At 55.6% G+C, this 22647-nt stretch overlaps 7 protein-coding genes across 7 annotated transcripts; 1 reads left to right on the top strand and 6 right to left on the bottom strand.

Moving 5' to 3' along the window:
• Nucleotides 1-978: 978 nt before the first annotated feature.
• PUNSTDRAFT_126458 (uncharacterized protein) lies at nucleotides 979-4756 on the bottom strand (the record flags this gene model as incomplete). Its single annotated transcript, XM_007384287.1, has 6 exons — nucleotides 979-1070; nucleotides 1099-1144; nucleotides 1196-1567; nucleotides 1629-1713; nucleotides 1771-4232; nucleotides 4283-4756. 6 exons carry the CDS (start codon nucleotides 4754-4756, stop codon nucleotides 979-981), a joined length of 3531 nt encoding a protein of 1176 aa, XP_007384349.1.
• A 2177-nt stretch (nucleotides 4757-6933) lies between these two features.
• PUNSTDRAFT_87821 (cytochrome P450) lies at nucleotides 6934-9144 on the bottom strand. The gene is made up of 7 exons (XM_007384286.1): nucleotides 8879-9144; nucleotides 8708-8806; nucleotides 8539-8641; nucleotides 8372-8460; nucleotides 7937-8279; nucleotides 7460-7873; nucleotides 6934-7393 (listed from the first exon to the last, which is right to left on the bottom strand). The coding sequence occupies exons 1-7, from the start codon at nucleotides 9137-9139 to the stop codon at nucleotides 7185-7187; spliced, it is 1518 nt and encodes a 505-aa protein (XP_007384348.1). The 5' UTR covers nucleotides 9140-9144; the 3' UTR covers nucleotides 6934-7184.
• A 1128-nt stretch (nucleotides 9145-10272) lies between these two features.
• Nucleotides 10273-12544, bottom strand: PUNSTDRAFT_103256 (HlyIII-domain-containing protein; the record flags this gene model as incomplete). Its single annotated transcript, XM_007384285.1, has 10 exons — nucleotides 11989-12544; nucleotides 11866-11909; nucleotides 11759-11776; nucleotides 11480-11676; nucleotides 11330-11372; nucleotides 11072-11173; nucleotides 10898-10968; nucleotides 10660-10802; nucleotides 10561-10596; nucleotides 10273-10411 (listed from the first exon to the last, which is right to left on the bottom strand). Exons 1-10 carry the CDS (start codon nucleotides 12207-12209, stop codon nucleotides 10273-10275), a joined length of 1014 nt encoding a protein of 337 aa, XP_007384347.1. The 5' UTR covers nucleotides 12210-12544.
• Nucleotides 12545-12566: 22 nt separating this feature from the next.
• PUNSTDRAFT_52824 (uncharacterized protein) lies at nucleotides 12567-14412 on the bottom strand. Its single transcript, XM_007384284.1, has 7 exons — nucleotides 14262-14412; nucleotides 14023-14205; nucleotides 13752-13964; nucleotides 13578-13700; nucleotides 13340-13525; nucleotides 12963-13286; nucleotides 12567-12790 (listed from the first exon to the last, which is right to left on the bottom strand). Exons 1-7 carry the CDS (start codon nucleotides 14316-14318, stop codon nucleotides 12689-12691), a joined length of 1188 nt encoding a protein of 395 aa, XP_007384346.1. The 5' UTR covers nucleotides 14319-14412; the 3' UTR covers nucleotides 12567-12688.
• Nucleotides 14413-14492: 80 nt separating this feature from the next.
• PUNSTDRAFT_144004 (NAD(P)-binding protein) lies at nucleotides 14493-16010 on the top strand. Its single transcript, XM_007384283.1, has 10 exons — nucleotides 14493-14599; nucleotides 14655-14666; nucleotides 14733-14756; nucleotides 14812-15013; nucleotides 15068-15133; nucleotides 15186-15242; nucleotides 15290-15579; nucleotides 15636-15657; nucleotides 15712-15762; nucleotides 15816-16010. Exons 1-10 carry the CDS (start codon nucleotides 14537-14539, stop codon nucleotides 15887-15889), a joined length of 861 nt encoding a protein of 286 aa, XP_007384345.1. The 5' UTR covers nucleotides 14493-14536; the 3' UTR covers nucleotides 15890-16010.
• Nucleotides 16011-16397: 387 nt separating this feature from the next.
• PUNSTDRAFT_126454 (kinase-like protein) lies at nucleotides 16398-18539 on the bottom strand (the record flags this gene model as incomplete). The annotated part of the gene is made up of 5 exons (XM_007384282.1): nucleotides 16398-17635; nucleotides 17698-17798; nucleotides 17848-17909; nucleotides 17963-18344; nucleotides 18454-18539. The coding sequence occupies 5 exons, from the start codon at nucleotides 18537-18539 to the stop codon at nucleotides 16398-16400; spliced, it is 1869 nt and encodes a 622-aa protein (XP_007384344.1).
• An 828-nt stretch (nucleotides 18540-19367) lies between these two features.
• PUNSTDRAFT_87806 (uncharacterized protein) lies at nucleotides 19368-22579 on the bottom strand. The gene is made up of 9 exons (XM_007384281.1): nucleotides 22411-22579; nucleotides 22292-22356; nucleotides 21050-22224; nucleotides 20610-20998; nucleotides 20507-20556; nucleotides 19790-20447; nucleotides 19643-19742; nucleotides 19515-19580; nucleotides 19368-19456 (listed from the first exon to the last, which is right to left on the bottom strand). Exons 2-6 carry the CDS (start codon nucleotides 22313-22315, stop codon nucleotides 20157-20159), a joined length of 1929 nt encoding a protein of 642 aa, XP_007384343.1. The 5' UTR covers nucleotides 22316-22356; nucleotides 22411-22579; the 3' UTR covers nucleotides 19368-19456; nucleotides 19515-19580; nucleotides 19643-19742; nucleotides 19790-20156.
• Between the last annotated feature and the right edge of the window lie 68 nt (nucleotides 22580-22647).

The following is a 22647-nucleotide window of genomic DNA, read 5'->3' as shown; positions in this document are numbered from 1 at the left end:
AACCACCATGGTTTGCAGGGAATTGCGGGCAAATTGCATAATTGCATAACGCATAGCCCAAATCGTACCTTTATGCATTATCAGATATGCTGGGCATACCAAATATGGCTATATATCTCCCATATATAGACAAGTAAGCCCCTAAAGATTATGTAAAGTTCTCACGCTGGGACCCTCACGTGATGTTAGCAGCGCCTTGAGCGTGGACTTGGGGTCAGGGACTACCTTCTTGGGCTTGCATAGGGTTAGGGTCAGCTGCTGGAAGTGCATAAACTTGATAATGCATAGCAATGAGGGTGTAACCTATGCGTTATGAGATGTTCGACTGTAGAATGGATGCCTCTTACCCGCGTTCTCGAACCTTCGAACATTGGCGACTCGACTGCGATGAATACTTGGGGATGCCTCAAGCGGCCAGCGACCCCCTACCATCTAACTAGCTGTTCGCGATTATGGATTGGCGAGATGCACCGTCGATCGGCGTCAGGTACATGCCGGTTGACTTCGCCTCAGTTGCTTCGATGACTATCAATGGAGTTGAAACAACCTACGCGACCTACTTCTCATGGTTACGAAACTCCCAGAAGCACATTATGGAGCCCAGCATTGACCCAGCGGATCCACGTTTCGCTGTGTTCAACTAGTATCTCCAACCCAATACACTGGACAAGAAGGACGTGGAACGAGGCATCAACTCCCGCATCCTGCATTCTTTGATAGCCCACCATATCCTCATGGTGATCCGTGGTGCGGAGGAGGATATCGGACCATACAATGTCGAAATTCTGGCCGTACGCGCATCGACGGGATCCCGCGTCTTCGTCGACATGGCCAGGTATTACGAGGTTTGACGACATTGGGATCGCAGTTACAAAGAGGTCATTTAAGCGGAGCCTGACGAGGCATAAGACTGAGCGATAATCACTATTCTCGTTACTATGTCAGAACAATGTACAACATCGACCGTTTGCAATGATTTCAACTGCAATCGTAAGCACCACCGATATGAATAGTCCACTGCGATGGTCCAGGAATTATGGCCAAATCACAGTTCACTCTTGATGATGATGCTGAAGCACGATTCGCAGAAAGGCTTACTATCCCGAATGAAAAACGACGGATCCTCAAACGGCCTTTCGCAGCCCTATACCATGGTCAGCTCCAAGGAGGCATGAATGCGCATGTGGGCGCTCACCGTGCAAACGAAGCATTCCCAACACCATTTGCCCCCGAGAGCCTCCACCGCCCTCGCCCCGTCTCTGATGCTTTTCTTACATCGTTTGCACTTCGGAAGCCGAAGCCTGACATGACACGCCTCGCAGTACGGATGCCCACGGTAGACAGTAAAGCCGACATCGTCATCCTCGAAATCGCCGTCGCCGGTGACCGTCAATCCACCGCCGGCACGTTCGTGGTCAATGGTAGGCGTTAAGAAGGGATCTCCGCATTCCGCACAGAAAAAGTGTTGCTCGTGGTAGGTGCGCTTGCCTAACGCCGGGTCGTCCAGCGTGATGAAACGCTCGTCCACGATGGGCGTCTTGCAGTGATGACATCTTGGCGCGAATATCTGAATGAAGATTTGACAGGTCAAGGTCCGATCACGCCGCGGCATACTGACGTGTACTAACCTCGTGGTAGTCCAGGTTGCAATATGGCCGCCCTTCGTGCTCATAACTGCTGACATGCTCCAAGAGTTCGCTGCAAATACAACACCTAAAAAGAAGCCTTATTGAACACTGTGTTCCGTGGAAGGCGAAAACTTTTACGCACTTAAAACACTGCGGGTGCCACCGCACCCCTATAGCGTTGACGATTCTTCCAATGATCGCCCCGCCACAACCGCCGCATATGAGCGCGCCAGGTGGAGGCCGAACGACAGGTGGTAAATTCCTATGTCTGTCCGCACGGGAAGATGCCGAATCCTCGGGTCCAGACACACTAATAGATGGCTCATCCGGTCCTGAGATACTGATAGACGGACCGGAGCTGAAGTCATCGTCTCGCGAAATGGAAATGGAGGGCGGCGACACAGAGATCATCGGAGCCGCACTCGGACCGGACCCGGAGTTTGCTGGCGGAGAAATTGAGACCGAGATTGAAGGTGGCCCATCTGGACCGGACACGGATATGCGTGGAGCGGCCAAGTCATCGTCCGAATCGCTACCTGGATCTCCAGGGAACGAAATTTTCGGTATCGATGCGCGGTGTGGGTCTCTACGTTGTTGAGTATGAGGTGCCGGACTCGGTGTGGCTCCCGGAATATGCTGAATTACGACCGGTCGCTGCGGCACGGGGTGGGACATCTCAATTACCGGCGAACGGTTGACCGGCGGGGCGTCTCGCGTCTGGCTGCCCTTCTGCCAATCCGGAGCGGGAGAAGGCGATCGTCGGAGCGACGGCGGTGGGGCATCGTCTAGGTCGATGTACTGCCTCCGGCTTGGTGAATGACGCTGAGGCGATGCGGGAACGGCACTTGGAGCACGGGGAAGCGGAGGAAGGTTGGTGGGCCAACCTGCAGGCGACTGCGTATCCCTCGACGGTGAACGGCGATGGCTGCTCACTTGATCCGCTTGACGGTGATTTCCTTCGAGGGTCATAGCCGCAAGCCGCAATGCCATGCTCTGGGGACGCTGATCCGTGCCATGCTGCGTACCGTCTCGGACATCATCCAAGTCGACGTTAGTGCCATGCCGCCGTGGCATATCCAGAATCCCGTACTGCGGACTCGGGGTTCGTCCTGTGCGTCCATCCTCCACTGAATTAGAGGGGTCGGGAAGGTTGAATGTGACCTTCGCAGGCGAAGCTGTTCGACTACGCGTCTCTCTCGGGGAATCCGAGGCGGAGTGTGCAGATTGTGGATGGGCAGCTTGCTCCGCATACGGCGAGCGGGCCGCGACGTGGGTTGGTAATCGACCTCCCTCATAGTCTACGCCTGTCTGTGAAGTGGATGTATATGACCTCGCAATCTTCGACGGTGAATTTGCTCTCAATGCGCTGCGTGTGGGAGACTCAGACTCTCGTTCCGAGGGATGGTCTGGTTGAGTTCTAGCTCTCTGCATAGGCGTACTGCCTGAGCCGACGATCTGGCTCACGTCCGGAGCTTTCGTGGGCGACGACGGAAGTGGACGTCCGGAGCCTCCGTTCGCTTTCGTCGGACTGGATGGAACACCCTGGTTGAATGCAGATACAGCGCCGGCCACGATTCCTCGCCTTGTCACCGGGGTATCATTGACGCGACTCGAGCTCGGTTGAGCAGCGTTCTCAGCGGGTGGAGACATGCTCCCGGCCGCGTTGGCGGAGTTACCGGATGCAGCCGCAGCGTTGTAGCCAGGCAGGTTGCGCTTCCACAGCGGCACGAACTTCTGTCCAGAAGTGGAACTAGGCCTTGCACTCGTTGTTCCGAGTGCACCGCTTGCTGCGTCCCGGGCATCTTGGCTGCTGGATCCGGACAGATCGGCAGGAGGAGGTGAGAAAGCCGACTGAAGGGGCCCCACAGCCTTTCTCGGGCTACCCGGATCCTTCACGGGACTGGTGCTCCGGACGCGTACATTATGATTCAAACCGGCGCTAGAGTCCACAGAGAAGGACTTCTGTGCACGAGGGGAGGGTGCTACGCCGGACGGAATAGGCGGAGGCGATGTAACACCATGGGCGCCAGCTGGCATGGGCAAAGGGCGTCTACCTATTCCTGATGGAGTGCCCGAGGGCGGCGACGGAGAACGAGAAGGTGCCGAGGCCTGAGGAACCGTAAAACCGGAAGAACCCCCGGCAAAAACTGCTTGAGCCTTCGCGAACGCAGCGGTTGGCGGTGCTCTCGGGGACGTGGGGCTCGTGGCGTTGGGAGGGCCAAATGAAGACGTCGGCGGTGGCATCGACTCTGGTCGCGATCTCATGGGTTTCGGAGGTGACCCTGAGGGCATAGGAAGCGGTCGACGGGAAGCTGCGGTGGGCGAAGTGACCGGAGGTGCGGGAGATGTGGCTTGCATCCTGTCTATTGCAACCGGGTGTGAAGGGATGGGATGTTGCATTGGTATGTTGGTTGCCACCTGAGGCTGTTGAGGTGAAGTGAAGTAACTCGAATCTGAACGCGTCATCGATGGTGATGCCTGCTGAGCAACGCTGGTCGTTGGGGATGCTTGTGGTTGAGTCGCCTGGTATGTTGTATAGTGATTTGACGTCGGAGGAGCAGCTTGAGCAGGCGCCGAGTATGAAAATGATGACGACGGCTGCATCTGCGACGAGGGGATTGGGGAATGGGGATACTGAGATCGATAAACCGGACCCTGTTGCGGAAGCTGAGGTTGGTTGTGATGCAGGGGTACATGAGCTGTAGGCTGGTGTGAACTGTAGACAGCGTGTTGATGTTGCCGGCTGTACGGATGTGGTTGCTGACGCTGATAATACACGGTTTGCTGATGCGATTGTGTCTGTGATTGTCCTTGGAATTGAGGGTAGGAATGTTGGGGTGGGGGTATAGGGCCTGAAGCGGCTTGGTTATATGGGTTCTGTGCAGGAGCTGGTGGTTGACTCGGTGGAGGATGCGGTCGCGTGAACTGATATGGGGTTTGGAATCCAGATTGCGCTGGTGTTCCAGAAGGGGTCTGGGGAGGCCCAAAAGAACTTGTGGGGTATGAACGGCCTGGTGCAGGAGTAGGATATGCCGATGTTTGCCTCGAGGGAGGAAGCGCGTATGGTTGCGACGGAGCTGCACGGTTATATGCGGGTTGCGGATGTTGCTGCTGCTGCTGCTGAACATATCCGGAATACGTATTCTGCGCCATCTTCGAACGTGTTGAAGCTTGTTTATATATTAAGATGACTGAAGATGTGCAATTCCTGCATCATAGATTAGCAAGTTGGAGGCATCCCACACAGTGAGCAAACGTGACTAAGCAAACCAACCGGGAGATCAGGTTATAAAATGTCCACACTACTCAAAGCGCGCTAATCCGTGCGTTTTCACGGAGCCTTAGACCAGAGCAGCAGCAGGAGAACCGGACGCGCTGCTTAGGGGCAGCTCGACAAGATCGGGTGCAACCCGAAAGCTGTGTAAGCGCACGCTTTCCGCGTGATCTTCCGGACGCGATCACGTGAAAGGAACTCATTTTTCAGCGCCATCTCCGCGCTCGGCGAGCATCACGTCCCACCCTGCGGTGTTTCACTGACATGGAGTACATCTTACGCTCTTCCCTTGTCCGGCCGTATTTCAGTGTGAAAGCAGGGAATACAAGCTTTTACATGGAGTGCTATCTTCCCTTGTCTTGATGTTGTCCTCGAATATTATCGCCAATCATACCCGGAGGTGGTGAACAATCTGCTCACTCTTGTACTAGTCATACGGAATACTCGCGGGGCCGACAGGACGCTATTCGCAACTGTGCCCGTTCAATTCAGCTGCAGCTACTCGCGATCTCGCGGATCTATTTCTTCCGAGGTTCCGAACCATCACACGCTCAGTTCCCCAGCATGTGGATATGTGGAACTCGTTGATATGTATTCACTGCCTCTACATGATACCGTTGACACGGAACTGCATAGCAGACCGGAGGAGCGATACGCACCTTTTCCCAAGGCATTCGATCGGACCCCGTAATCATATGCTGGGGGCAGCTGCGTAGCCCGGCGGCCTCTGGCGCAAGACAGCACGAAACCTTCGTCAATCGGCATCGCGATCCACTAGCACGCGTATCGTTTCTTTTTTACAGTTCCGGGAATTCGGTACTGCAGGACAAACCTTGGACAGTCGATCGAAGTCAAAGTATAAGGTACAAACAAGACACTTCAAGCTTCATAATTAAATTGTAAGAGTGCCTCGCAACATATCTCAGGCTCCCTCGATCACCGGGGCCTTGCTAGGCATCGCTTGCTGGTCTTGCTTGAAGTCAAAGTTATGCTTGGTAGGAACAAGGGTATGTCAGTTCAATCTGACGCCATCCGCTTTATCTCTGGACGGACATAAGCGGTCGCATCTCTTCTTCTGGGCTCATCGCTGCAACAGCGTCTTCTTCTTCCCTTTGTTAAGTTAGCGTACTATGCTAAAGCCTCTCATGCTATTGGATGCCTGATAGCTTCGTTCTCGCCGGCGGAAGTGGCACAAGTGCGCATCCGACCTACGCACGCGATGTTCTCATCGGGCCAGCAAAGCTCGACGATTGCCGCACGACGGGCCCATATGATCGTGGGACTCAGCCCCGCCCACCGATGGCGGCGCAATGCGGGCCATATCTAATCTCTCTCTGCGCACCCGCACCCAAAAGTAAGTATGAGTGTATTGGTAGCGAAAGCGCACGCGCCCGGGGTGTATCGCACCGAAAACGCGATCGCGGGACCGGCTGCGGCTGGCAACGTTTGCGGACTCGTCATTGAACGTGAACGCCCCAATCCCCTTCCTCCCCCTGGCACTGCGCAGGGCCGTGACATCAGAAACGGCCCTTCACCCAGAACGGCGGAGCGGCGTAGCACTGCGGTTTCCTTCTGAGCCCGCGTGTGCCACGGAGACACGCGCAAACTCTCCCAGAAGCTTCAGGACGTGTCCTTCACGTCGGATAGACCGGCGGTGATCAGCGGTGGTCCCCGTGTGTGCGCATGCACACCACGTAACGGGCGCTATGCATACGGCTGAGTGGCATGCCACTCAGAACGTCGTACGAGATTGAGTGAAGGACGATTGGCTCGTGGCCTCGGCTCCCTCCGGATCCCGACCGCGCAGGCGCGATGATTAATGTACATCGTACACTCGATGGTCAAAACGGCGACAAGCGCCGAGGGCACTAAGCATGTATTACGACGAGCATAAGGTAAACATGATGGGAGGCTATACTGCTACTTTCGGGGGTCCATTGAGAGCCGTTAGGGATCTGCGAGTCGCGCACGCTGCTAGAGCGGCGAATGCCATAGATACAAAAGCGAGGGTGTGTGTGTGTAGTATTTGACGGGGTGATTGCGTGGAGAGAATTTCGTTGCTTCGAACCAGATGCGAGGGAGTAATAAGGATAAGTGACGTTTCTAGATCAATGGAGGTGGAGCGACCCAGCGTGTCAGTACGCGGATCCTCCAGGAATGTCTAATGGAAACAGGGTCGGGTTGTATGGGGTTTGGGCGTTACGGAAGTTCTTGAGCGTCGGTGCGTATAAAAATCGACTGTGGCGTCGAAAGGGGGGGAAGCATGCGGCATGCGTGATAAGTTACAAGGGACGATCCGTCCGGGTGTATTTGAAGCAGCAGCTGCCACCTGGAGGCCGGCAGGTGAGGGTGTCGTTCCAATTAGGTCGCGGAGGAGGGGCGGGGGACCCCATTTTGTCCGTGACCGAGTAATCGAAGCCGAGGAGCATCATCGCCGTGATGAGCTTGAGCTCGAGGCGCGCCAGGCGCTGGCCCTGACATACGATCTTGCCTGTTGGAAACCGCAGTCAGTGATGAATGCTCGGTGGAGACCCGGAGCGGCGGCGTGGATGCTTACCGGCTCCCCATCCTGCGTACGAGTAGGCTTCCTTGGGCTCCGGCCTGGACGGGTCGAACTTCCATGGATCAGGGTAGAGCTTGTCGTCCAGGTGGATATCCGCGAATGGGTACACGACGTAGGTTCCCGTCGGAATCGCCTTATCGCCTATGTGAAACTCGGGGCCGACGTTGCGCCGCATCGCAACGTGGGGCTGCGCGAGGCGGAGCGTCTCGTGTAGAACGCGGTCGAAGACGGGCGTAGAACGTTCCCAGGATTCTAATGGAATCGCGGCCAGCCGCGTCGAGAGCGGGACTTCGTCGGACGAGGAAGAGGGTGAGAGGGAGGCGTGGTAGTCGAGCAGATCTTGGAATTCAGCCTTAATCGCGTTTCGCCACTCGGGATGAGAACCGAGAAAGGTCAGCAGCCACGACGCTGGACAAGGCAGGTAAGCCGAGAGCTCAATCGAGTCGGAGGAGCGCCGCGCCACAGACGAACCTGTAGTCCCGGTCGACCGGGCGCTGGCGACGATCAAACCCATCATAAAACCGACGATGATCGTCTTGTCGTCGCCTTCGTCGAGCAGCATCTGCAAAGTGTCGTGCTGAGGACTGCCGCTGTTCGCGCGGGCATTGATCGCGCCGAGGATGATGTCGTGGATCTGCTTCGTGGCCCACCAGTTCCGCATCGCCGCGGGGCTGGGGAGAAGCGGCAGGAGGACCGTGACGGAGGTATTGCCACGATCGAGGATGTCGTAGAGGCTCTTCAGTCGGCGCACGATGCTGGTGTCGTCTGCGATCTCGGCACACGAGAGGCTTCGCACGCTTGTCTGGAAGACGAGCTGTGCGAGGGAAGAAGACCGGCGGAGGAAAGACGGGGGGACAAGTCAGTACAAGCGTTTGATTGAAATCTATTTCGAGAAGCCTGACGCACTTCGTAGACGCGTTCAAATGGATCCAAAATGCCGTCCTTGCCCCAATTCTCGAAGACCTGCTTGCAATCGGTCAAGAGCAGCGGTATCACTGCGAAAACGGAAAGTCGTGCGATTCGCCGGATTAGTCGCGAATACTCCCCCCGAGCGACGGTGAGCGGGGGCTTACGCTGAATTAGACGATCTTCCTTCTGGACGCAGCCGAGGCGTCTGCTGATCAGCTGGATGGAACGCGCGTGCAGGTCCGAGGTGACACCCTTGACGATGGGTATCTGTGGGAAAGCGGGCGGCGGGGCTTAGGAGGGACCGGCCGGTGCGACGGGGGAGAGAGCACTCACTGCGCCGCTCAGCGACTGAAACCCTTCGTGCAAGTCCAAGCCCTTCGCGTTGAAGAACGTCCGTCTGCCGACCTGGCCTGACACCGCGACGACCGTGCGCTAAGTTCCGAGCCAGTCATTAGGTCTCCGATCATGGTCTGCGGCTCCGGAGAGCGTTGCACGTTGACGTACCCCGAGCAGGTTGAATCGAAACAGCGGCTCGCCCGTGATCCAAAAGCCCCAGCGGAGGAAATCATGGCGCTTTGAGTAGAAGGGGATAAGGTTGAGGAACGAGTGCTGCGGGAGCCATGTCGGGCCGTCGTCTTCTTCGTTGGCGAGGGCGAAGGTGAAGTGGAGGATGAGGACGACGCCGAGGAGTGCTATCGCGACTTGCGTCGTCCAGCCCGAGGCGAGGAAGGCGGAGGCCAAGGGTTGGAGGCCGACCGGATACATGACTGACTACGGGAGGATGGGGCATATGTTTAGGTGTTATATATATATATGTATCGGTCTGCGAGAGGGGCATCCAGAATCGGAACGATGCATCGCACGAAAGTCCGAACAACACCCACGCGCAAAGAGGCGCAAAGGCAGGTGCCGGCTGCTGGGAGCCGCGCTGAGCCGCGCCGGGGGGTCGAGCGAGGTACGCCAGATCGGCCCCTTGGCCCGGCAACCTCGGGACCGTTTCATTCTCATTTCCAGCTGCTCCGCGTTCTCACTGCGTCCCTTTTTCATCTGCTGCCAGCATCTCCATGGCGCCTCGCGGATGCTGCACCGCGCAACCACAGCTGCTCGAACCCGCGGCTGCACGTCCGTCGCCCGGCCACGGTTGCCCTCGGGGCCTCCGAGTAAAAGCGCGCGGGCCGTCGACAAATTCGAGTAAAACCAATTGAGCTTCGGACATAGCAAAAAGGCCACGTGCCCCCGCTTTGCCTTCTCGCTGGTTCGCCGGAACCTTCTCCAGTCGGTAGCGAGAAAGACAAGGGCATTTGTGGTGTGGGCCAGCTTCATGGCAGCAGCAGCCCTGTGTAATCCGTGACGACCGCAGACGGGTCCGTGGGCATTCCGGCCTCGAGGCACCACCGCTTTGCCTACGCTTTGAGACCAAGACGGTAGATGCTTCCGTCATGCGGCACGGCTCCGTCTTCCACGTAAGCGACATGACGAGAAATCGCAGCGTGTTTGCACGTCGATCCGCAACCACGCTGCACGCCTTTCCCAGACATGTGCTTGAAACCGAGCGGTATAATATCTATCCTTTATTTCTACCGCGATCTCGACGCGCCGCGACTCCGTCACCATTCCAGACAAACATCGATCCGAACGACGCCGTTCATTTTACAACAGCGACAACCCTCCGGGTTTCTGCGAAAGAACAAACGCCTCGCTCCTCGTGGCTCGCCACGGGCCTCCGGGGTGACGAGCGCAGCACCGCTCCCGAAATACCTTCATCTGCCTTCATGCGGTCGGTACCGTCATCCAGGGCGATGCTAAGTATGGTGGTTACATTGTCACAGAAACCGTAATCAACGCTTGTTACGAACCGCCTGACTCACGCGAGCCACGGCTTCCCGCCGAGGAACGAATCAGGATGAAAGGCATGGCTGCAGCGTGTTCCGTCCGTGCCAGTAATCGAACGCCTTCAATACGCCGCCGTAGTGCGCCAGCGCAGCGAGCACGACGCACAAGTGAAATAGCTGGTGTGAGGCGAAAAAATAATCGAATCTATCAAAAGGCGGTGTCAGTGGCTGAACCACGATGCACGTAGGCGTTATTGGAATGAGACACCGCGCAAGGAACGATCTCCTTGGAGTGACGGCCCCGCCGATCGTTCCACAGCCGCGGCGGCGTGCCGTTCAGACAATATTATTCACCTCCCGGGAGCGAATCTTTCGGGGATCCTGTTGGCGCTATGGGGACAAATAACAAATATTAATCGGGCTGGACACGCATGTGCAGCGAAAAAGTCGCACTAGAGCAGCGCCCCAAAGATATACAGCGCGCCGGAGGCGATGAGGTAACTGAAACCCAGATTATGCCACAAATCGTGGGCGCCGTGGATGGCCAAGGCGTGAGCGGACGGCACGACGCCGCTCAATCCGAGACCGATGAAGACCTGAAGAGCAAACGTCAGTCAAACAGAGCATGCGCCGCTGCAGATCACGTCCGGAAGTCCCCTATTACGAGAAATCAAAGTCTAGACGACGGAACACTCGCCTTGGTTCGGGCACCACGGTGGGTAGGCTTGCCGTACTCCGGGTTTAGGACGAAGAACGCCGCACCTGCAATGGAACGAGAAATTGGGCATGAGGTTATGCACCCCTGACCGCGGTGCGATCATAGCACGATCCACCGAGCTGCTAAACGAGCCTCAAACCGACTCACCTAGGCCGCAAGCGGTGATCACCGTGAGGTAGAATGTTCTGAGGTGTGGAGCGCAGAAGAAGGCGTAATACATTGCGGGCCAAAACGAGCCCACGGTCAACACTGCGCGCAAAACAGCAAGCCCACGTGCAGAAGGGTCGCGACAGCCGTTGAGAACGTCCGTCACGATGACCGAGATATGAAGTTCATGGTTACGGGCGGAGTAAGCAACTGACTCCTTCCATTCGCTGATAGCGAGTACGCGAAAAGGGTCCTCACCGATAATTCCCGTGTAATCGAATGCTCGACAGCGTGTCGAAAACTGTCGAAATAATTATCAGTCACGATTTTCGCGGCCAACTTGCATACCATCGCGCGCCGAGGTCCAAGTCGTGGTCCGAGGAGCGGCGGCGAATGCGGAAAACCTACGTCGTCGGAATGGCTGCCGACCATGTGATAAAACGCGCTCGCGCTCAAGCAAAACACGGCCGAGGACAGAAACACCGTGAAAACTCCCAGATCTAGCCATCCCGCGGAGAGTTCGTAGCGCGATATGTGGTTGGAATTGAAGGTGAACAAGATGAGCACGAACAGCACTGCGCCCCATAGATGGCTGTGTATATTGACTGCCAGTAGAATGCGGAAGTTGAATGAGTGGCGGGTTCTTCGGCACGCTGTAACGCGATTTCCGCGTGTATCTGAACATACCAGTTTCATTGTGGAGGTCTGAGGCGCCATGAAAGGAGGGCATTCAGCATAACGAGGGTCACAATTCGAGTATGTGCCGGCGGGAAGCATGGCTGGACCAGACATACATGCATAGACAGATCGCAAGCATTCTCTTAGGCTGTTTCGTGCCCTGTTTGGGAGGTCATCCGTGAAAAGGCGTGTTTCATCATCCATAGCGCCCTATTTACATCGGACAGGGTCAACGTTACCTTCGGTACCCCGCAGTGATGTACTCGTTGTCTTTCTGCCATTCCTCCAGCTCGTGCCACGTCAGCGTATGACTGACCCTCTCGCTGAGATCCTGGATGGCGCCCACGAGACCTTCGGCGCTGATGCCGTTGACTGAGTTGGTGGGCGGCGAAGCCGCATCGGCTCCGATGTCCTCGAGTCCGAGACTGTGGTCACGGTTCCTCCGACGAAGCTCGGACATGCCGTGTGGTTGAGTCTAGAGAGCCCCACGACCGAGTGAAAGAGAGACACAAGCGAGTGCCAGGTGTACCTAGCGCGAAGTGAGTGACAAGAGGACCTGTGCGTTCACATGATTATCTCCGTGGCGCGCCGCGAAGTGGCAGGGGCACGGAACTTTCCGAAGGATGGGAGTTCTGCAAGAAACGCGGCACCGTTGTATGCTACGGTGGGTAACCTAAACTACGGCTCCTGGCTATCACAGTCAGAATTGAACCTTCTTCAATCTCGATACCATCGGGGGAAGGCCTTAGCGACTCCGCATAGAACCATAATTCCACACGAAGATCGGGTTTTCCCTAGAACGAGCGGGAGAAAAGAGCTGGTAGAACATCGTGGTCGTGTAATGTTACAGTGCGTGGGTTCGAAGTACATACGCGATGAGAATCCAGAAAGTACACAGCTAATGACGAAAGGATGTGGTCTGAGGGGGTACACATGGGATCATGAGATGAAAACCTTGCGCAGGTCGGAGAAATCGCAGGTATACCCGGTTCGTGGGCAAGTAACCTGTCCGTCGTTCTTAGCCGCCATTTCTTGCAGAGCCTAGAATCTCTCGTCAGCAACCGGCAACGCAGATAAAGAGCGAGATCGGATGCATCCACGCAGGGAATAGGGTAGACAGTGCTGCGGACCCGCGCAAGCGGAAGAACCGCATGACCCATGACAATCGAGGATGAAATGTTCCAGAACAAGCAGAGTTAGCATGGTCATTCACCTCTTTCGAGTATACGTATCCGTTCGGCAGAGCCATGGGCATGTTGTCCTCGTCCATGATCTTGCCAGTGATACTGCACACGATGCTGGAGTTGACGTGATGACTCGCAGGGACCTCTTTCGCAAGCTGACCGAGAGCTGGATCACACACAGGGCAGTCAACACTCTTCATGTGCTCATCGTAACAAGCGGGAAGTTTGAGTGCCGAGAGCCCCGCATACATGGATAAATTCAGGAGCGGCTCTGAGGGAAGGGTATTCAGCGTGTATATCGCCGTCCGGAACGACTGGACGAGGACATCCCATCGTGAGGGGTCGTACAGGCGCTGCAACCGGATGAACACGGATCAACTGCTATATGCGGAAGAATGACCCTCACTTTGTAGGGACCGCATGTGGTGGCGGGTGGGAAGGCCAGCAGGCCTAATGCCTGTCTAATTTGCGCAAGATGGGTCTCCTGCCAGGTAACGAGGTGCTTTTTAGTGTAAGCGATCGCGTCTTCCTTCCTGCGGGCACGGCACAGTTCAATGTATTCTTGGAGACGAAGCTCGAACTCGAGTGTGCTCTGGAGGGAGGTCCGTCACAGCGCTCCGCATTCAGCACGCGTGAATACGTACCTTGATCTTCCGCAGCGCCGTCTTGTTCTCACTGCACCAGGCGAGCGCCTCCGTGCAACTTTGATGTGCCAAGGCGTGTTCCACACGATGTATATCCATGAACAAGTCAATGTCAACTAGCGTCTGCAGCGCAAGTCAGAGATTTGCCTCAATAAACTCGAGCCGCTTGCATACCTCGATGTCCTTCTGTTGCGCGATGATCCGAGCCGTCTTCTCCTTGCCAGTGCGGAGCGCCCAGTCGACGATCCAGCGATCCAATCGCTTTTCTGCCCACTGGCTGTATTCTGCATCGGACGTCGTAGGCGACTCAATGACGGCTAAATGTTGATACCGCTCGCGCATAACATCCTGCGTGGGTCTGCCCGCGGACTGTTCCAAGTCTGAAAGCTAATTTCGAAGCATACACATAAGCACTCGAGCGCATACACGATGGGTGCATGCATGCCTTCCGCTTCAGAGACTCCACCCTCCCTATCATGCCGTCAATAGACTTCAGCGTCCCCTGCGGATTCAATGACCCTTGCGCATTCTTGGCAAGGTCGCTCGCAGCCGTCTGTATCGCCCCGATCTCTTTCTCTATGTTCTTCTGCTGAGTCCTGAATACCTTCCGGTAGTTCTCATACGGAACCTATGTATCACGCATGAGTAACCCCGGACGCACGACTCAGGTGTGTGGTCGCGCACTCGTGCAAATGGTTGTTCCAGGAGCATCATACCCTCCACATTCTTCGTGAAAGCCATGATTGAGTGGTTGCGCGTTCCGCGGTGTGAAGCAAGTTGAGGCTTTAGGCAACCTGTGGTGTTGCGTGACGGCGGTTCCCAGCTACGAGCGGAAGCCGACGGCAAGCCGTCGCGTCTTCCACTACTCATAATTATGCAACATCAGATAAAGCTCAAGGTACTCTTCGTATCTGTCTTTCTACCTTGCCTTTTGGATCTCGTTCCTTGAGCCCTCCGTCATGTCGGTCTTCAACGCCTCTCGTTTGCTTGGGAAGACCGTTGTCATCACGGGTGCTAGTGCGGTGAGGATCTTTTCCGACCCCATACCACTGAGGAACGGATTCTGATAACACTCAGGGGATCGGAGCTGTAAGAGTTCAACCAGGATTCGTCGGGGTCGGTAAAGCTAAGGTCTCCTGATAATGCGTCTACAAGGCAACAGCAGTACTCTTTGCCAAGGTACGCCGGACGTGTCCTGGCTTCAATACGCTGAATATCAATGACCATTTGACAGGGCGGCGCGAACGTCGTTCTGCTGGCTCGTCGAGCGGAAGCGCTGCAGAAGGTCGTAGCTGAATGCTCGGCCGCGCACAAGGCGGCTGGTGTCGCTGAGGGTGGTAAATTCGCTGCTATCCAGCTCGATGTATCGGACAAAGCGCAGGTTGCGGGACTTCTCGATAAGATTCCTTCAGAACTGCGCGACGTTGACGTTCTCGGTCAGTTACTGCCATATCACACACGGAGCTCGCTTTGACTATGTTGTGTCATAGTCAACAACGCGGGTTTCGTTCACGGGAGAGAGCAAGTCGGCGACATCGCGGAACCCGACATCGAAGGTATTCACCCGAGGCTACAACCTCACGTATAGATCCCTGAGAATGACCCTAGCAATGTTCGCGACCAATGTTTTCGGATTGATTGCTATGACGCAGCTGTTTGTTCGAGGTACGTTTCGGTGCTCCACCGTTTGCCCTCGACTCATGAATTGGCAGAGTTCAAGGCAAGGAACAAGGGCCATGTTATCAACCTCGGTAGCGTTGCTGGGCGGGAACCCTACGTGGGCGGCGAGTTCATCTGCTATCCACTCGTTAACCCTTCGTTGATTCAATTGTCTGCAGGTAGCATCTACTGCGCTACAAAGCATGCTCTGCGCGCTTTCACTGGATCACTCATGCGCGAGCTCGTCTCGACTCCGATTCGCGTGACGAAGGTTCAGCCTGGCATGGTCGAGACGGAGTTCTCGATCGTTCGCTTCCGCGGTGACAAGGCCGCTGCGGACAAGGTAGTCATCACATCGGGCTTATCATCGTTCCGAACCCTGCTCACATATACTTCCAGGTTTACGAGGGCCTCGATCCTCGTGAGTCAAATGAAGTATGATTGAACAGCAGCTCAAAAACCCTATCATTTACAGTTGTTGCGCAAGACATTGCTGAAGAGATCGTATGGGCCGCGTCCCGTCCGCGTAAGATCGAGTCTCATCCGGTGTACCCGATCTTCACTCACCATGGATCGCAGCTCACGTCAACATTGCCGAGATATACGTTCTGCCTACTAACCAGGCCAGCGCGATCATTGCTCACCGTAGGTAGGGTATTGGAAAGACGAAAGTTGAAAATGTACGTATTATGCAAATACAGGGTATTACATTGAGCACTGCTCCGCATGTGATGTAAATACATCCAGTCAAAACACGTGCATTATGATATTGCGACGTACAGCCGAGCAAATCACAGCTATACAAGCAACACAAGACACATTCAAAGCTGATTGCCTGTCCTTTCTGCTGGGAATATAGCGTTGTAGGTGTACACGGGCCGCAGCCGAGTAGGAGCCACATAGGAGTAGTCGCAGATCGTTTGTTCGTTTTTGTCTTCGACGGATCGCCTCGCAATATGGCCATCCGTATGGACGAGTGGTGGCGGCACAGATTGGATGGCTGGACGAGCGAACGAAGAGAGCAAGGCGGGCGGATCATGGAGCCTCTGGCGCCTGGCGGGTGACACAAGGATCTCGGGCAGTCGATCTCTGATGGAGGGGCAAACCGGAGACGCGTTACGTCTAGGAATGAAGTATGCAGTGCCGAGCGTACACCTCATATCACCTGGATCTGAGCGAGTTCAAGCGCTGCTGTATCGACTCGATATCGTCCATCAGCTTCCTGTGTCTGTGCTCCAGGTCGCCGAGCTGCCTGGGGCCGCTCTCGCTAGAGAACGCCTCCTGGTCGGGGTTATTTGAATAGGATGCAATTGTAGACCGGCGCCGGCTAGAGGCATCAGAAAAGGAGGGCAGGGTTCGACTCTGAGTCATGTTGAAAACCGTCATGGTAGCAGTAGGGGTACTACTGCGCCTGGACATGAAGGACGTGACGGACCCTGGGCGCGGACTGGGACTGGGACTAGGCGGTGCTTCTATGTCTGTCTCACTCTCTCCTTCAGAAGCAGAGATGGGACCTTCGCGGTTATGATGGGATGTCCACAGCGTCTGAGCCCAAGGCGGCGCGTACGACGGATCCGAGCGCGTGGTGTTCCCCACGGCGCTATCTTCCGGCGTGTCAAACACAAATCGCAGCTCCTTTTTCACACTCGTGCGAGCACTACTTCCACCGGAGCCAGTTGCCGTCGAGATCGCTGGAGGCAAACGCGCAGGGCCAGTGGAGCCCCAGCTTATCCTTCGGCTGTTTGTCCGGCTGGGCTGCTCGAAGAAGTTGGCATCGAGGATCCTGGGCTTCCTCCCGCTCTCGAGGACCTTTTTCCTGGCGCTCATCCCCACACAATCAATGAGTTGCTTCATCGCCTCCCGATCAGACACCGGCCGCTTCCGCAGGGTACTCATGCGGGGCAGCGTGTTCTGCGTTCCTGTGGGTATCCCCCGCAATGGAGTCGCGAACGTGTGTCCAAGCGGCGGGAGGTTGACAGGGTCCAGGTCCGGCGTGAGAGATGGGTGAAGTGCGTCCGTCGACATATGCCGAGATGCTTGAGGAGTACATCCGGACGGCGCAACATCGGTCGTTTCCTGTGTGCTCGTGGGGGTGTTGGCATCGAAAGCCGACTTCGAGGGTCCCCACGAGAAGCCAATGAAGGAGGCTGATTGATCCTTACCAACAGATCTACTCAAACGTTGGATGGGCGTCTCCGGCACTCCGCCGCGCTTTGACCCATGCGATGACCGGAGCACGGCGATGGAAGGCGAAACTCCGGAGCCAACAGAAGACTCAAATAACCCAGAGAATGCGAAGCCGCGAGAGAGGGATGTTCCTTGCCCCAACGAACTGGGACCGTCGGTGCCAGCTTCCACAGGCATGAATACCGGAAGATGCAAATCCGTAGGAGGGTGAACTGGTCGTTGCCTTGAGTATCAAAAGCATGGAAATCGTGTTATTCCCGAGGGGAAAACTTACGAGAGCGGAGGTTCTGCCAATTCACAGCACTGAAAAAAGGGTGTTGCATAATGTCGTTGACACCTCGGCGACCGAGCCGTGCTACCGGTTCCTTCAGCAGACTGATAATCACCATCAGCACACATTGTGTCTGCGAAAGCGGTTTCATACCCTCGCATGAAGTCTTGAAATACATCAGATACAGTCGAAGTCTGAGTAAATCGAAGGCTTGTCTTGAGACATGTGAGTGAACCGCACACGATCATGAAACAGCATCTTCACTGACCTCATGATCCATGATCCGCAGATAAGTATGCCGAATGCTCTCGGCGAAGAAAGGTGCTACTCCATATGCCATCTCATAGAGCATAGCACCGAGACTCCACCAGTCTGTTTCCAGACCGTATCCAGGGGCATCCTCGTCAATATCCGCATCGACTGAAACAGATGTAACCTCGTCTTCGTCCATCTCCATTTCGAGTTTGATTAACGCATCTTCGTGAGCAATGAGTATTTCGGGAGATATGTAATCACAGGTCCCGCATGGCACCAAACAGTACTTCTTCGGGATTGATTGTGTTCCAGGAACTAGAGGTGCAGCCGAGCCGAAATCGATCATCAACACGTGTGCGGACGATGTGACCACGAAGTTGTGCGGCTTGACGTCCCTGAAAAAGGTTGAGCATAGTGTGAACCGAGGAAAAAGAGTTTGTTTACCGATGAGCAAAACCTTGATCATGGCACCAATGTATAGCGCTTACGAGCTGCGGGGCCCACCAGCGGAGATCAGATTCCTTCAACCTTCCGTCCAGGGGGCTCGACTGGAGGACATCCCATAAAGAGCCGCCGTCGGCGTAATCCATCACGAGGCTCAGATGGGTTTCAGTTTGGAATGCGCATAGAAGATGCGGGGCCCATTGAGCCGAACTCCGAGTTGCTCTCAGCAAAAGATCGCGCTCAAACTGCGGGCGGCATTGCTACAAACAATGTCATTAGTGGCAGGGGATTATATTTTCAGGCTGCACGAACGTCACGAAACCGAAGAGCGGCGCTTTTCTCCATCAGTTTCCGAACATATACCCTGCCATTCAGTTTGCATGTCACGATGTGTATCTGTCCACGGAAAGCTCAGCGAGGGACTCCCATCTATTGCGCTGAACACGCTCACCACGCCAAACTGGCCTCTGTCCAAAGTTCCCATGACGGAGATATCCTTGTCCATGAACCGCACCGAATCGATCTCGCGGGTTCTCGCTATTCCAATGCGCCGAATGAACACGCCACCCTCGAAGACGAACGTGCAGACACTAACATGTCTTGCCTATGACACTCGAGCCATGGAGAATGCGGTCTAGCGCCGTCCCTTCGGCATCCTCGTCCGCATCATTGCCAAGGCCCAAGAGAGAGAGCAACCGAGCCTTCCTTTGCGTCCAGGACGGAGACATACATCTGGTTGGGGCTCAGGCGATTGACTTGCGACAGTGTTGTAGAATTGCCGAGTACAAAAAGGAGAGCTGTCGGCGTATGAAGGCGAATGCTTGAGCACCAGATATCGTACAATGTCAGAGCGCCGCAGGCAACGCATCCTCGATTGAATGAACGAGGGTATCACGTGAGGAGAGTGGTCACTGCGACGCGGCGCGTAACGCGTGCGTGACAGCAAGTGTCTCTTTGCCCTCCACTCTCAATGTCAGGCGAACATCGTTCCCCGCGCGTTAACTCGCATCGCTTACATCAGTACGCGGGCCAGACTATACGACTTCCTTGTAAAGTTGTCTCTGTGCGATGTCCGACATTACAGTCCGCTGCATCGAGACTGAACAGAACGTCCTCTACAGTACAGTGGACAGGAAGCGCTGGTGCGGTCGACTGATGGCGGGGAGGTGACAGTCAAGCTCCTTAAGGTCCGCGTCAAGCTCTGTTTATCCATACGTTGAACTGTGTCTCTGAGATCGTCTGGCCGCAGGACGCTCATCTTGCCGAGGAGTGTTACGAAATCATAGGCAGCGTTGTCGATGCCAGCACAATAAAGATGATGGCAGTCGTGCACTTCGGCCATACCCTCGGTGAGCATTCAGGATGTATCCCAATACAAAGCTCATCCGTGCCCTAGATATGGAGCTGATGGATTCCGTTATCGAAATGACACACGATCCTCGCTTTGCTGAGCGCATCTTCGGGATCGAGCCATCATAGGGCACGTATGAGCGCAATTACGCCCATTTCCTACCAAAACCATTCAGACAATCCACCTCGGCCGCAGGTTGTATCTTTTTCAGGCTGCCTCGATTCCGTCCAGGCAGTGCACATGCTTTTTCATGTCTCATATCCCGACCCTGTATTCATATCTAGCTATGCGCCGCGATTCATACACGCCACCACACGCGACCGAAACTTTGCTGCTGGGATCGCGACGGACCAGCCATAGGAGTGCGCGAGTGTACAGATGATCTGATGCGCGAGTCGGCGTAGAACAGGCCCTATGAAGGCCCTCCGCCTCTTGCCATCTTTTTGTCGTGCCCTTTCTTCCGGTTATGATTCGCTTGCTTTGCCTTATTCTTGTCCTTCCACGCTCGATCCCTTGTTTGTGAGTCTCCGCCTCCCCCCCCACCTCTGCCTCTACCGCCTCCTCGCCCGCGCCCACCACGACCTCCACCTCTGCCACGTTGACCGGAGTTACCTTCCGACGTCTCGCCCGCGCTGGATTCCGCAGCCAGTAAAGGCATGTTACCGCGGAACTCGTGTTTGGCAAGGATCTTGTCTTTCTTGGGCTATTTGAACGGACAATAGTCATTCAAGCGGTCAGATGGCAAATTTGGATGTGACTCACATTACGGTCTAGCATGATCTTCCACCCTTCGATCTGTTCATCCGTCCAGCCTGGATGTAGAATATGAGCGACCTATAGCGTTTCCGCAAGGAGATGCACCCACCCGTCCGCGCCTTGAGGTCGCTTCTCCCCTTACCTCTCCGGGTCTGAGCGTCCCTGTCGAAAAGTCCCGGATCTTGTATGTACGCAAGCTCCAAAATCGTCTCCGCATCCTCCTTTTCCCTTTCTTTGCCCGCGGACCGGCTCTGGTTCACGAGCTCTTCGGCTACGTCGTCCTCTTCCTCGCTATCTTCTCCGTCCCGAACCTTTAACTTAACCGGGCTACCGAGCTCAGCATCATCGTCAGAAACATAGTCCGAGGCGCGGAGACCGTGTGTGTTTGCGGCGTCCTCTTCGTCGTCTAGAAGATCCATCTCCTCTACTCTGCGGAGAATGTCCTCCTTCATCTCGTCCACGTACGAGCGATCACGGATGAGGGTATCGGCATCGTCGCTGGGTTTGAGAATTAAGAATTGCCGTTGGACGTGAAGGAAACCGGCTGACCTCTTTTTGCCAAACTGTATCCGACTCAGGTCTATCACCTCGTCGTCAAATACATTCCTTCGTTCAATCGGCGCAGATGTGGATGAGGCTGCGGGTGGGGCACTAGATGCTATCATTTGGTTCAATTCCGCTTCGGATGGGGCCTGGCCATCTAGCAGGGCCGCAATGACAGCCTCTGAAGTACCGTAGTCCGGCAGTTGCAATAACGCACGAACATACGACGGTGACTGGTCCGGGAGTACATCAAGAACTTCGGTAATCTTCAGATCCACGTCGCCCGCGTTGGAGCTCGAAGGACCGGCCACGGGCGGAGTGGCAGCTCGTCCTGGAGTGGCGGTCGAGCTCGACGGGCGCGTCGACGCGGGAGGAGCCTTCGACCCCATGGGCTTGACGCCGGCGATCCCTGACGATCGCAGAAGCAGTTTGAGAGGCCCGGGCGACTTCTCCCCAGAGGTATCCATGGAACGAAGCATGGATTCTAGCAAATCCACACGAGGGTCGTCCAACCCTGTCACTACCGACGCCAGCATCTTGGATAAATCGTACGTGTATTGGTAATCGGCGATCAGGGAGCAGTTGAGGAATGGAGTGGCAGGGAGCGACGGCGTCGAGGAGGCTGCAGATGACCCGGGGAGGTCCACGAGGGCGAACATGACGCCAAAGGAGCGCTCGCACTCCGCTGCGAGGGAGGGTCCCGGGGAAGAGTCCGTCATGTCCTGCAACATGGTCCGGAAGGCAGCGTCGAAGCTGTCCATCAACGCGACCTTCGTCTCCACCCAAATGCGATGCCAGTCATCTTGGTTCTCGGACTCGAGAGATTGTAGAATCTGCTGGAGTCCACCGTAGTCTCGCGCGATCGTCGCGAGTCCTTCGTCGTATGCACGACCCAGTGCTGTCATGAACGAAATGTTTTGCGCAAATATCCTTCGCACGTCAGGCGGACATGAGTGTAGGAGGCACGTAAGGCAATGCGAAGTCTTCCGCAGGCCGTATAGACCACCGGAGTTGCCTGGGGACAGTAATGCAGCGAATGCGGGGACAGCTTCGGATGTGATGAGTGGTAGGAGGGATGGGGATGACTTCAAAGCCGAGGAGAAGAGTTCACGAATCCGTGATCGGTTCTTTGGGCCGTATACAATCGAAAGGTCCAGTAGGGTTTGCAAACTGAGCGAATCCTGCGTTGTGGCAATCCTCTCAGCAAGACGAAGAGTACGGGCACGGATGGCTTTTGCTTGCTCGGACCTCTTGGTAGCGGTTTCGGGCCATATCAATTGGTTCAAAGCTTGCTGCGCTGCATCACGGGCATACTATCATCAAGGGGCGTTACAGGGCATCGCAACGACACTACGATAGTGACATACCGAGGATACAAAGCTCCGGATCGCAACAACATCCTGCTTTTGCGGAGGGAGAGCAAGAGTCTGAACCAAAGATGCAGCTATCGAATGATAAACCTTCGCTAGCCGAGAGGCCGACAGAGACTGCTGGGCCTTGGTCGACGGATAGGGATGTAAAGGTAAAGGTGTTTCGATCATCGTCGCCACTCAAGATGCGTTCTCTGTTTCCGGACGTCCATCTTCTACACGAAATTCACGCGA

The sequence above is a fragment of the Punctularia strigosozonata genome (genome assembly GCF_000264995.1).
Source record: "Punctularia strigosozonata HHB-11173 SS5 unplaced genomic scaffold PUNSTscaffold_7, whole genome shotgun sequence".
Taxonomy (NCBI): domain Eukaryota; kingdom Fungi; phylum Basidiomycota; class Agaricomycetes; order Corticiales; family Punctulariaceae; genus Punctularia; species Punctularia strigosozonata.
The sequence above is the reverse complement of the archived record's forward strand: the minus strand, read 5'-3'. Positions and strand labels throughout refer to the sequence as shown.

Bases quoted from the DNA above. Each gene is read 5' to 3' on its own strand.
- PUNSTDRAFT_87806 (XM_007384281.1), bottom strand. From the start codon at position 22,315: ATGGCCCGAAACCGCTACCAAGAG. The intron at 20,999-21,049 runs GTCAGCCGGTTT...TCTCAAACCCAG, and splicing joins ATACAGTTTGGCAAAAAGAG to CGACGATGCCGATACCCTCA. The intron at 20,448-20,506 runs GTGAGTCACATC...CCGTTCAAATAG, and splicing joins AGATCATGCTAGACCGTAAT to CCCAAGAAAGACAAGATCCT.
- PUNSTDRAFT_52824 (XM_007384284.1), bottom strand. From the start codon at position 14,318: ATGGCTTTCACGAAGAATGTGGAGGGTATGATGCTCCTGGAACAACCA. The intron at 14,206-14,261 runs GTGCGCGACCAC...CGTGATACATAG, and splicing joins TGGAACAACCATTTGCACGA to GTTCCGTATGAGAACTACCG. The intron at 13,287-13,339 runs GTGAGGGTCATT...ATCCGGTTGCAG, and splicing joins CCACATGCGGTCCCTACAAA to CGCCTGTACGACCCCTCACG.
- PUNSTDRAFT_144004 (XM_007384283.1), top strand. From the start codon at position 14,537: ATGTCGGTCTTCAACGCCTCTCGTTTGCTTGGGAAGACCGTTGTCATC. The intron at 15,243-15,289 runs GTACGTTTCGGT...ATGAATTGGCAG, and splicing joins GACGCAGCTGTTTGTTCGAG to AGTTCAAGGCAAGGAACAAG. The intron at 15,763-15,815 runs GTAAGATCGAGT...CATGGATCGCAG, and splicing joins ATGGGCCGCGTCCCGTCCGC to CTCACGTCAACATTGCCGAG.
- PUNSTDRAFT_87821 (XM_007384286.1), bottom strand. From the start codon at position 9,139: ATGTATCCGGTCGGCCTCCAACCCTTGGCCTCCGCCTTCCTCGCCTCG. The intron at 8,807-8,878 runs GTACGTCAACGT...CTCGGAACTTAG, and splicing joins TTCGATTCAACCTGCTCGGG to CGCACGGTCGTCGCGGTGTC. The intron at 7,394-7,459 runs GTAAGCATCCAC...GGTTTCCAACAG, and splicing joins GTACGCAGGATGGGGAGCCG to GCAAGATCGTATGTCAGGGC.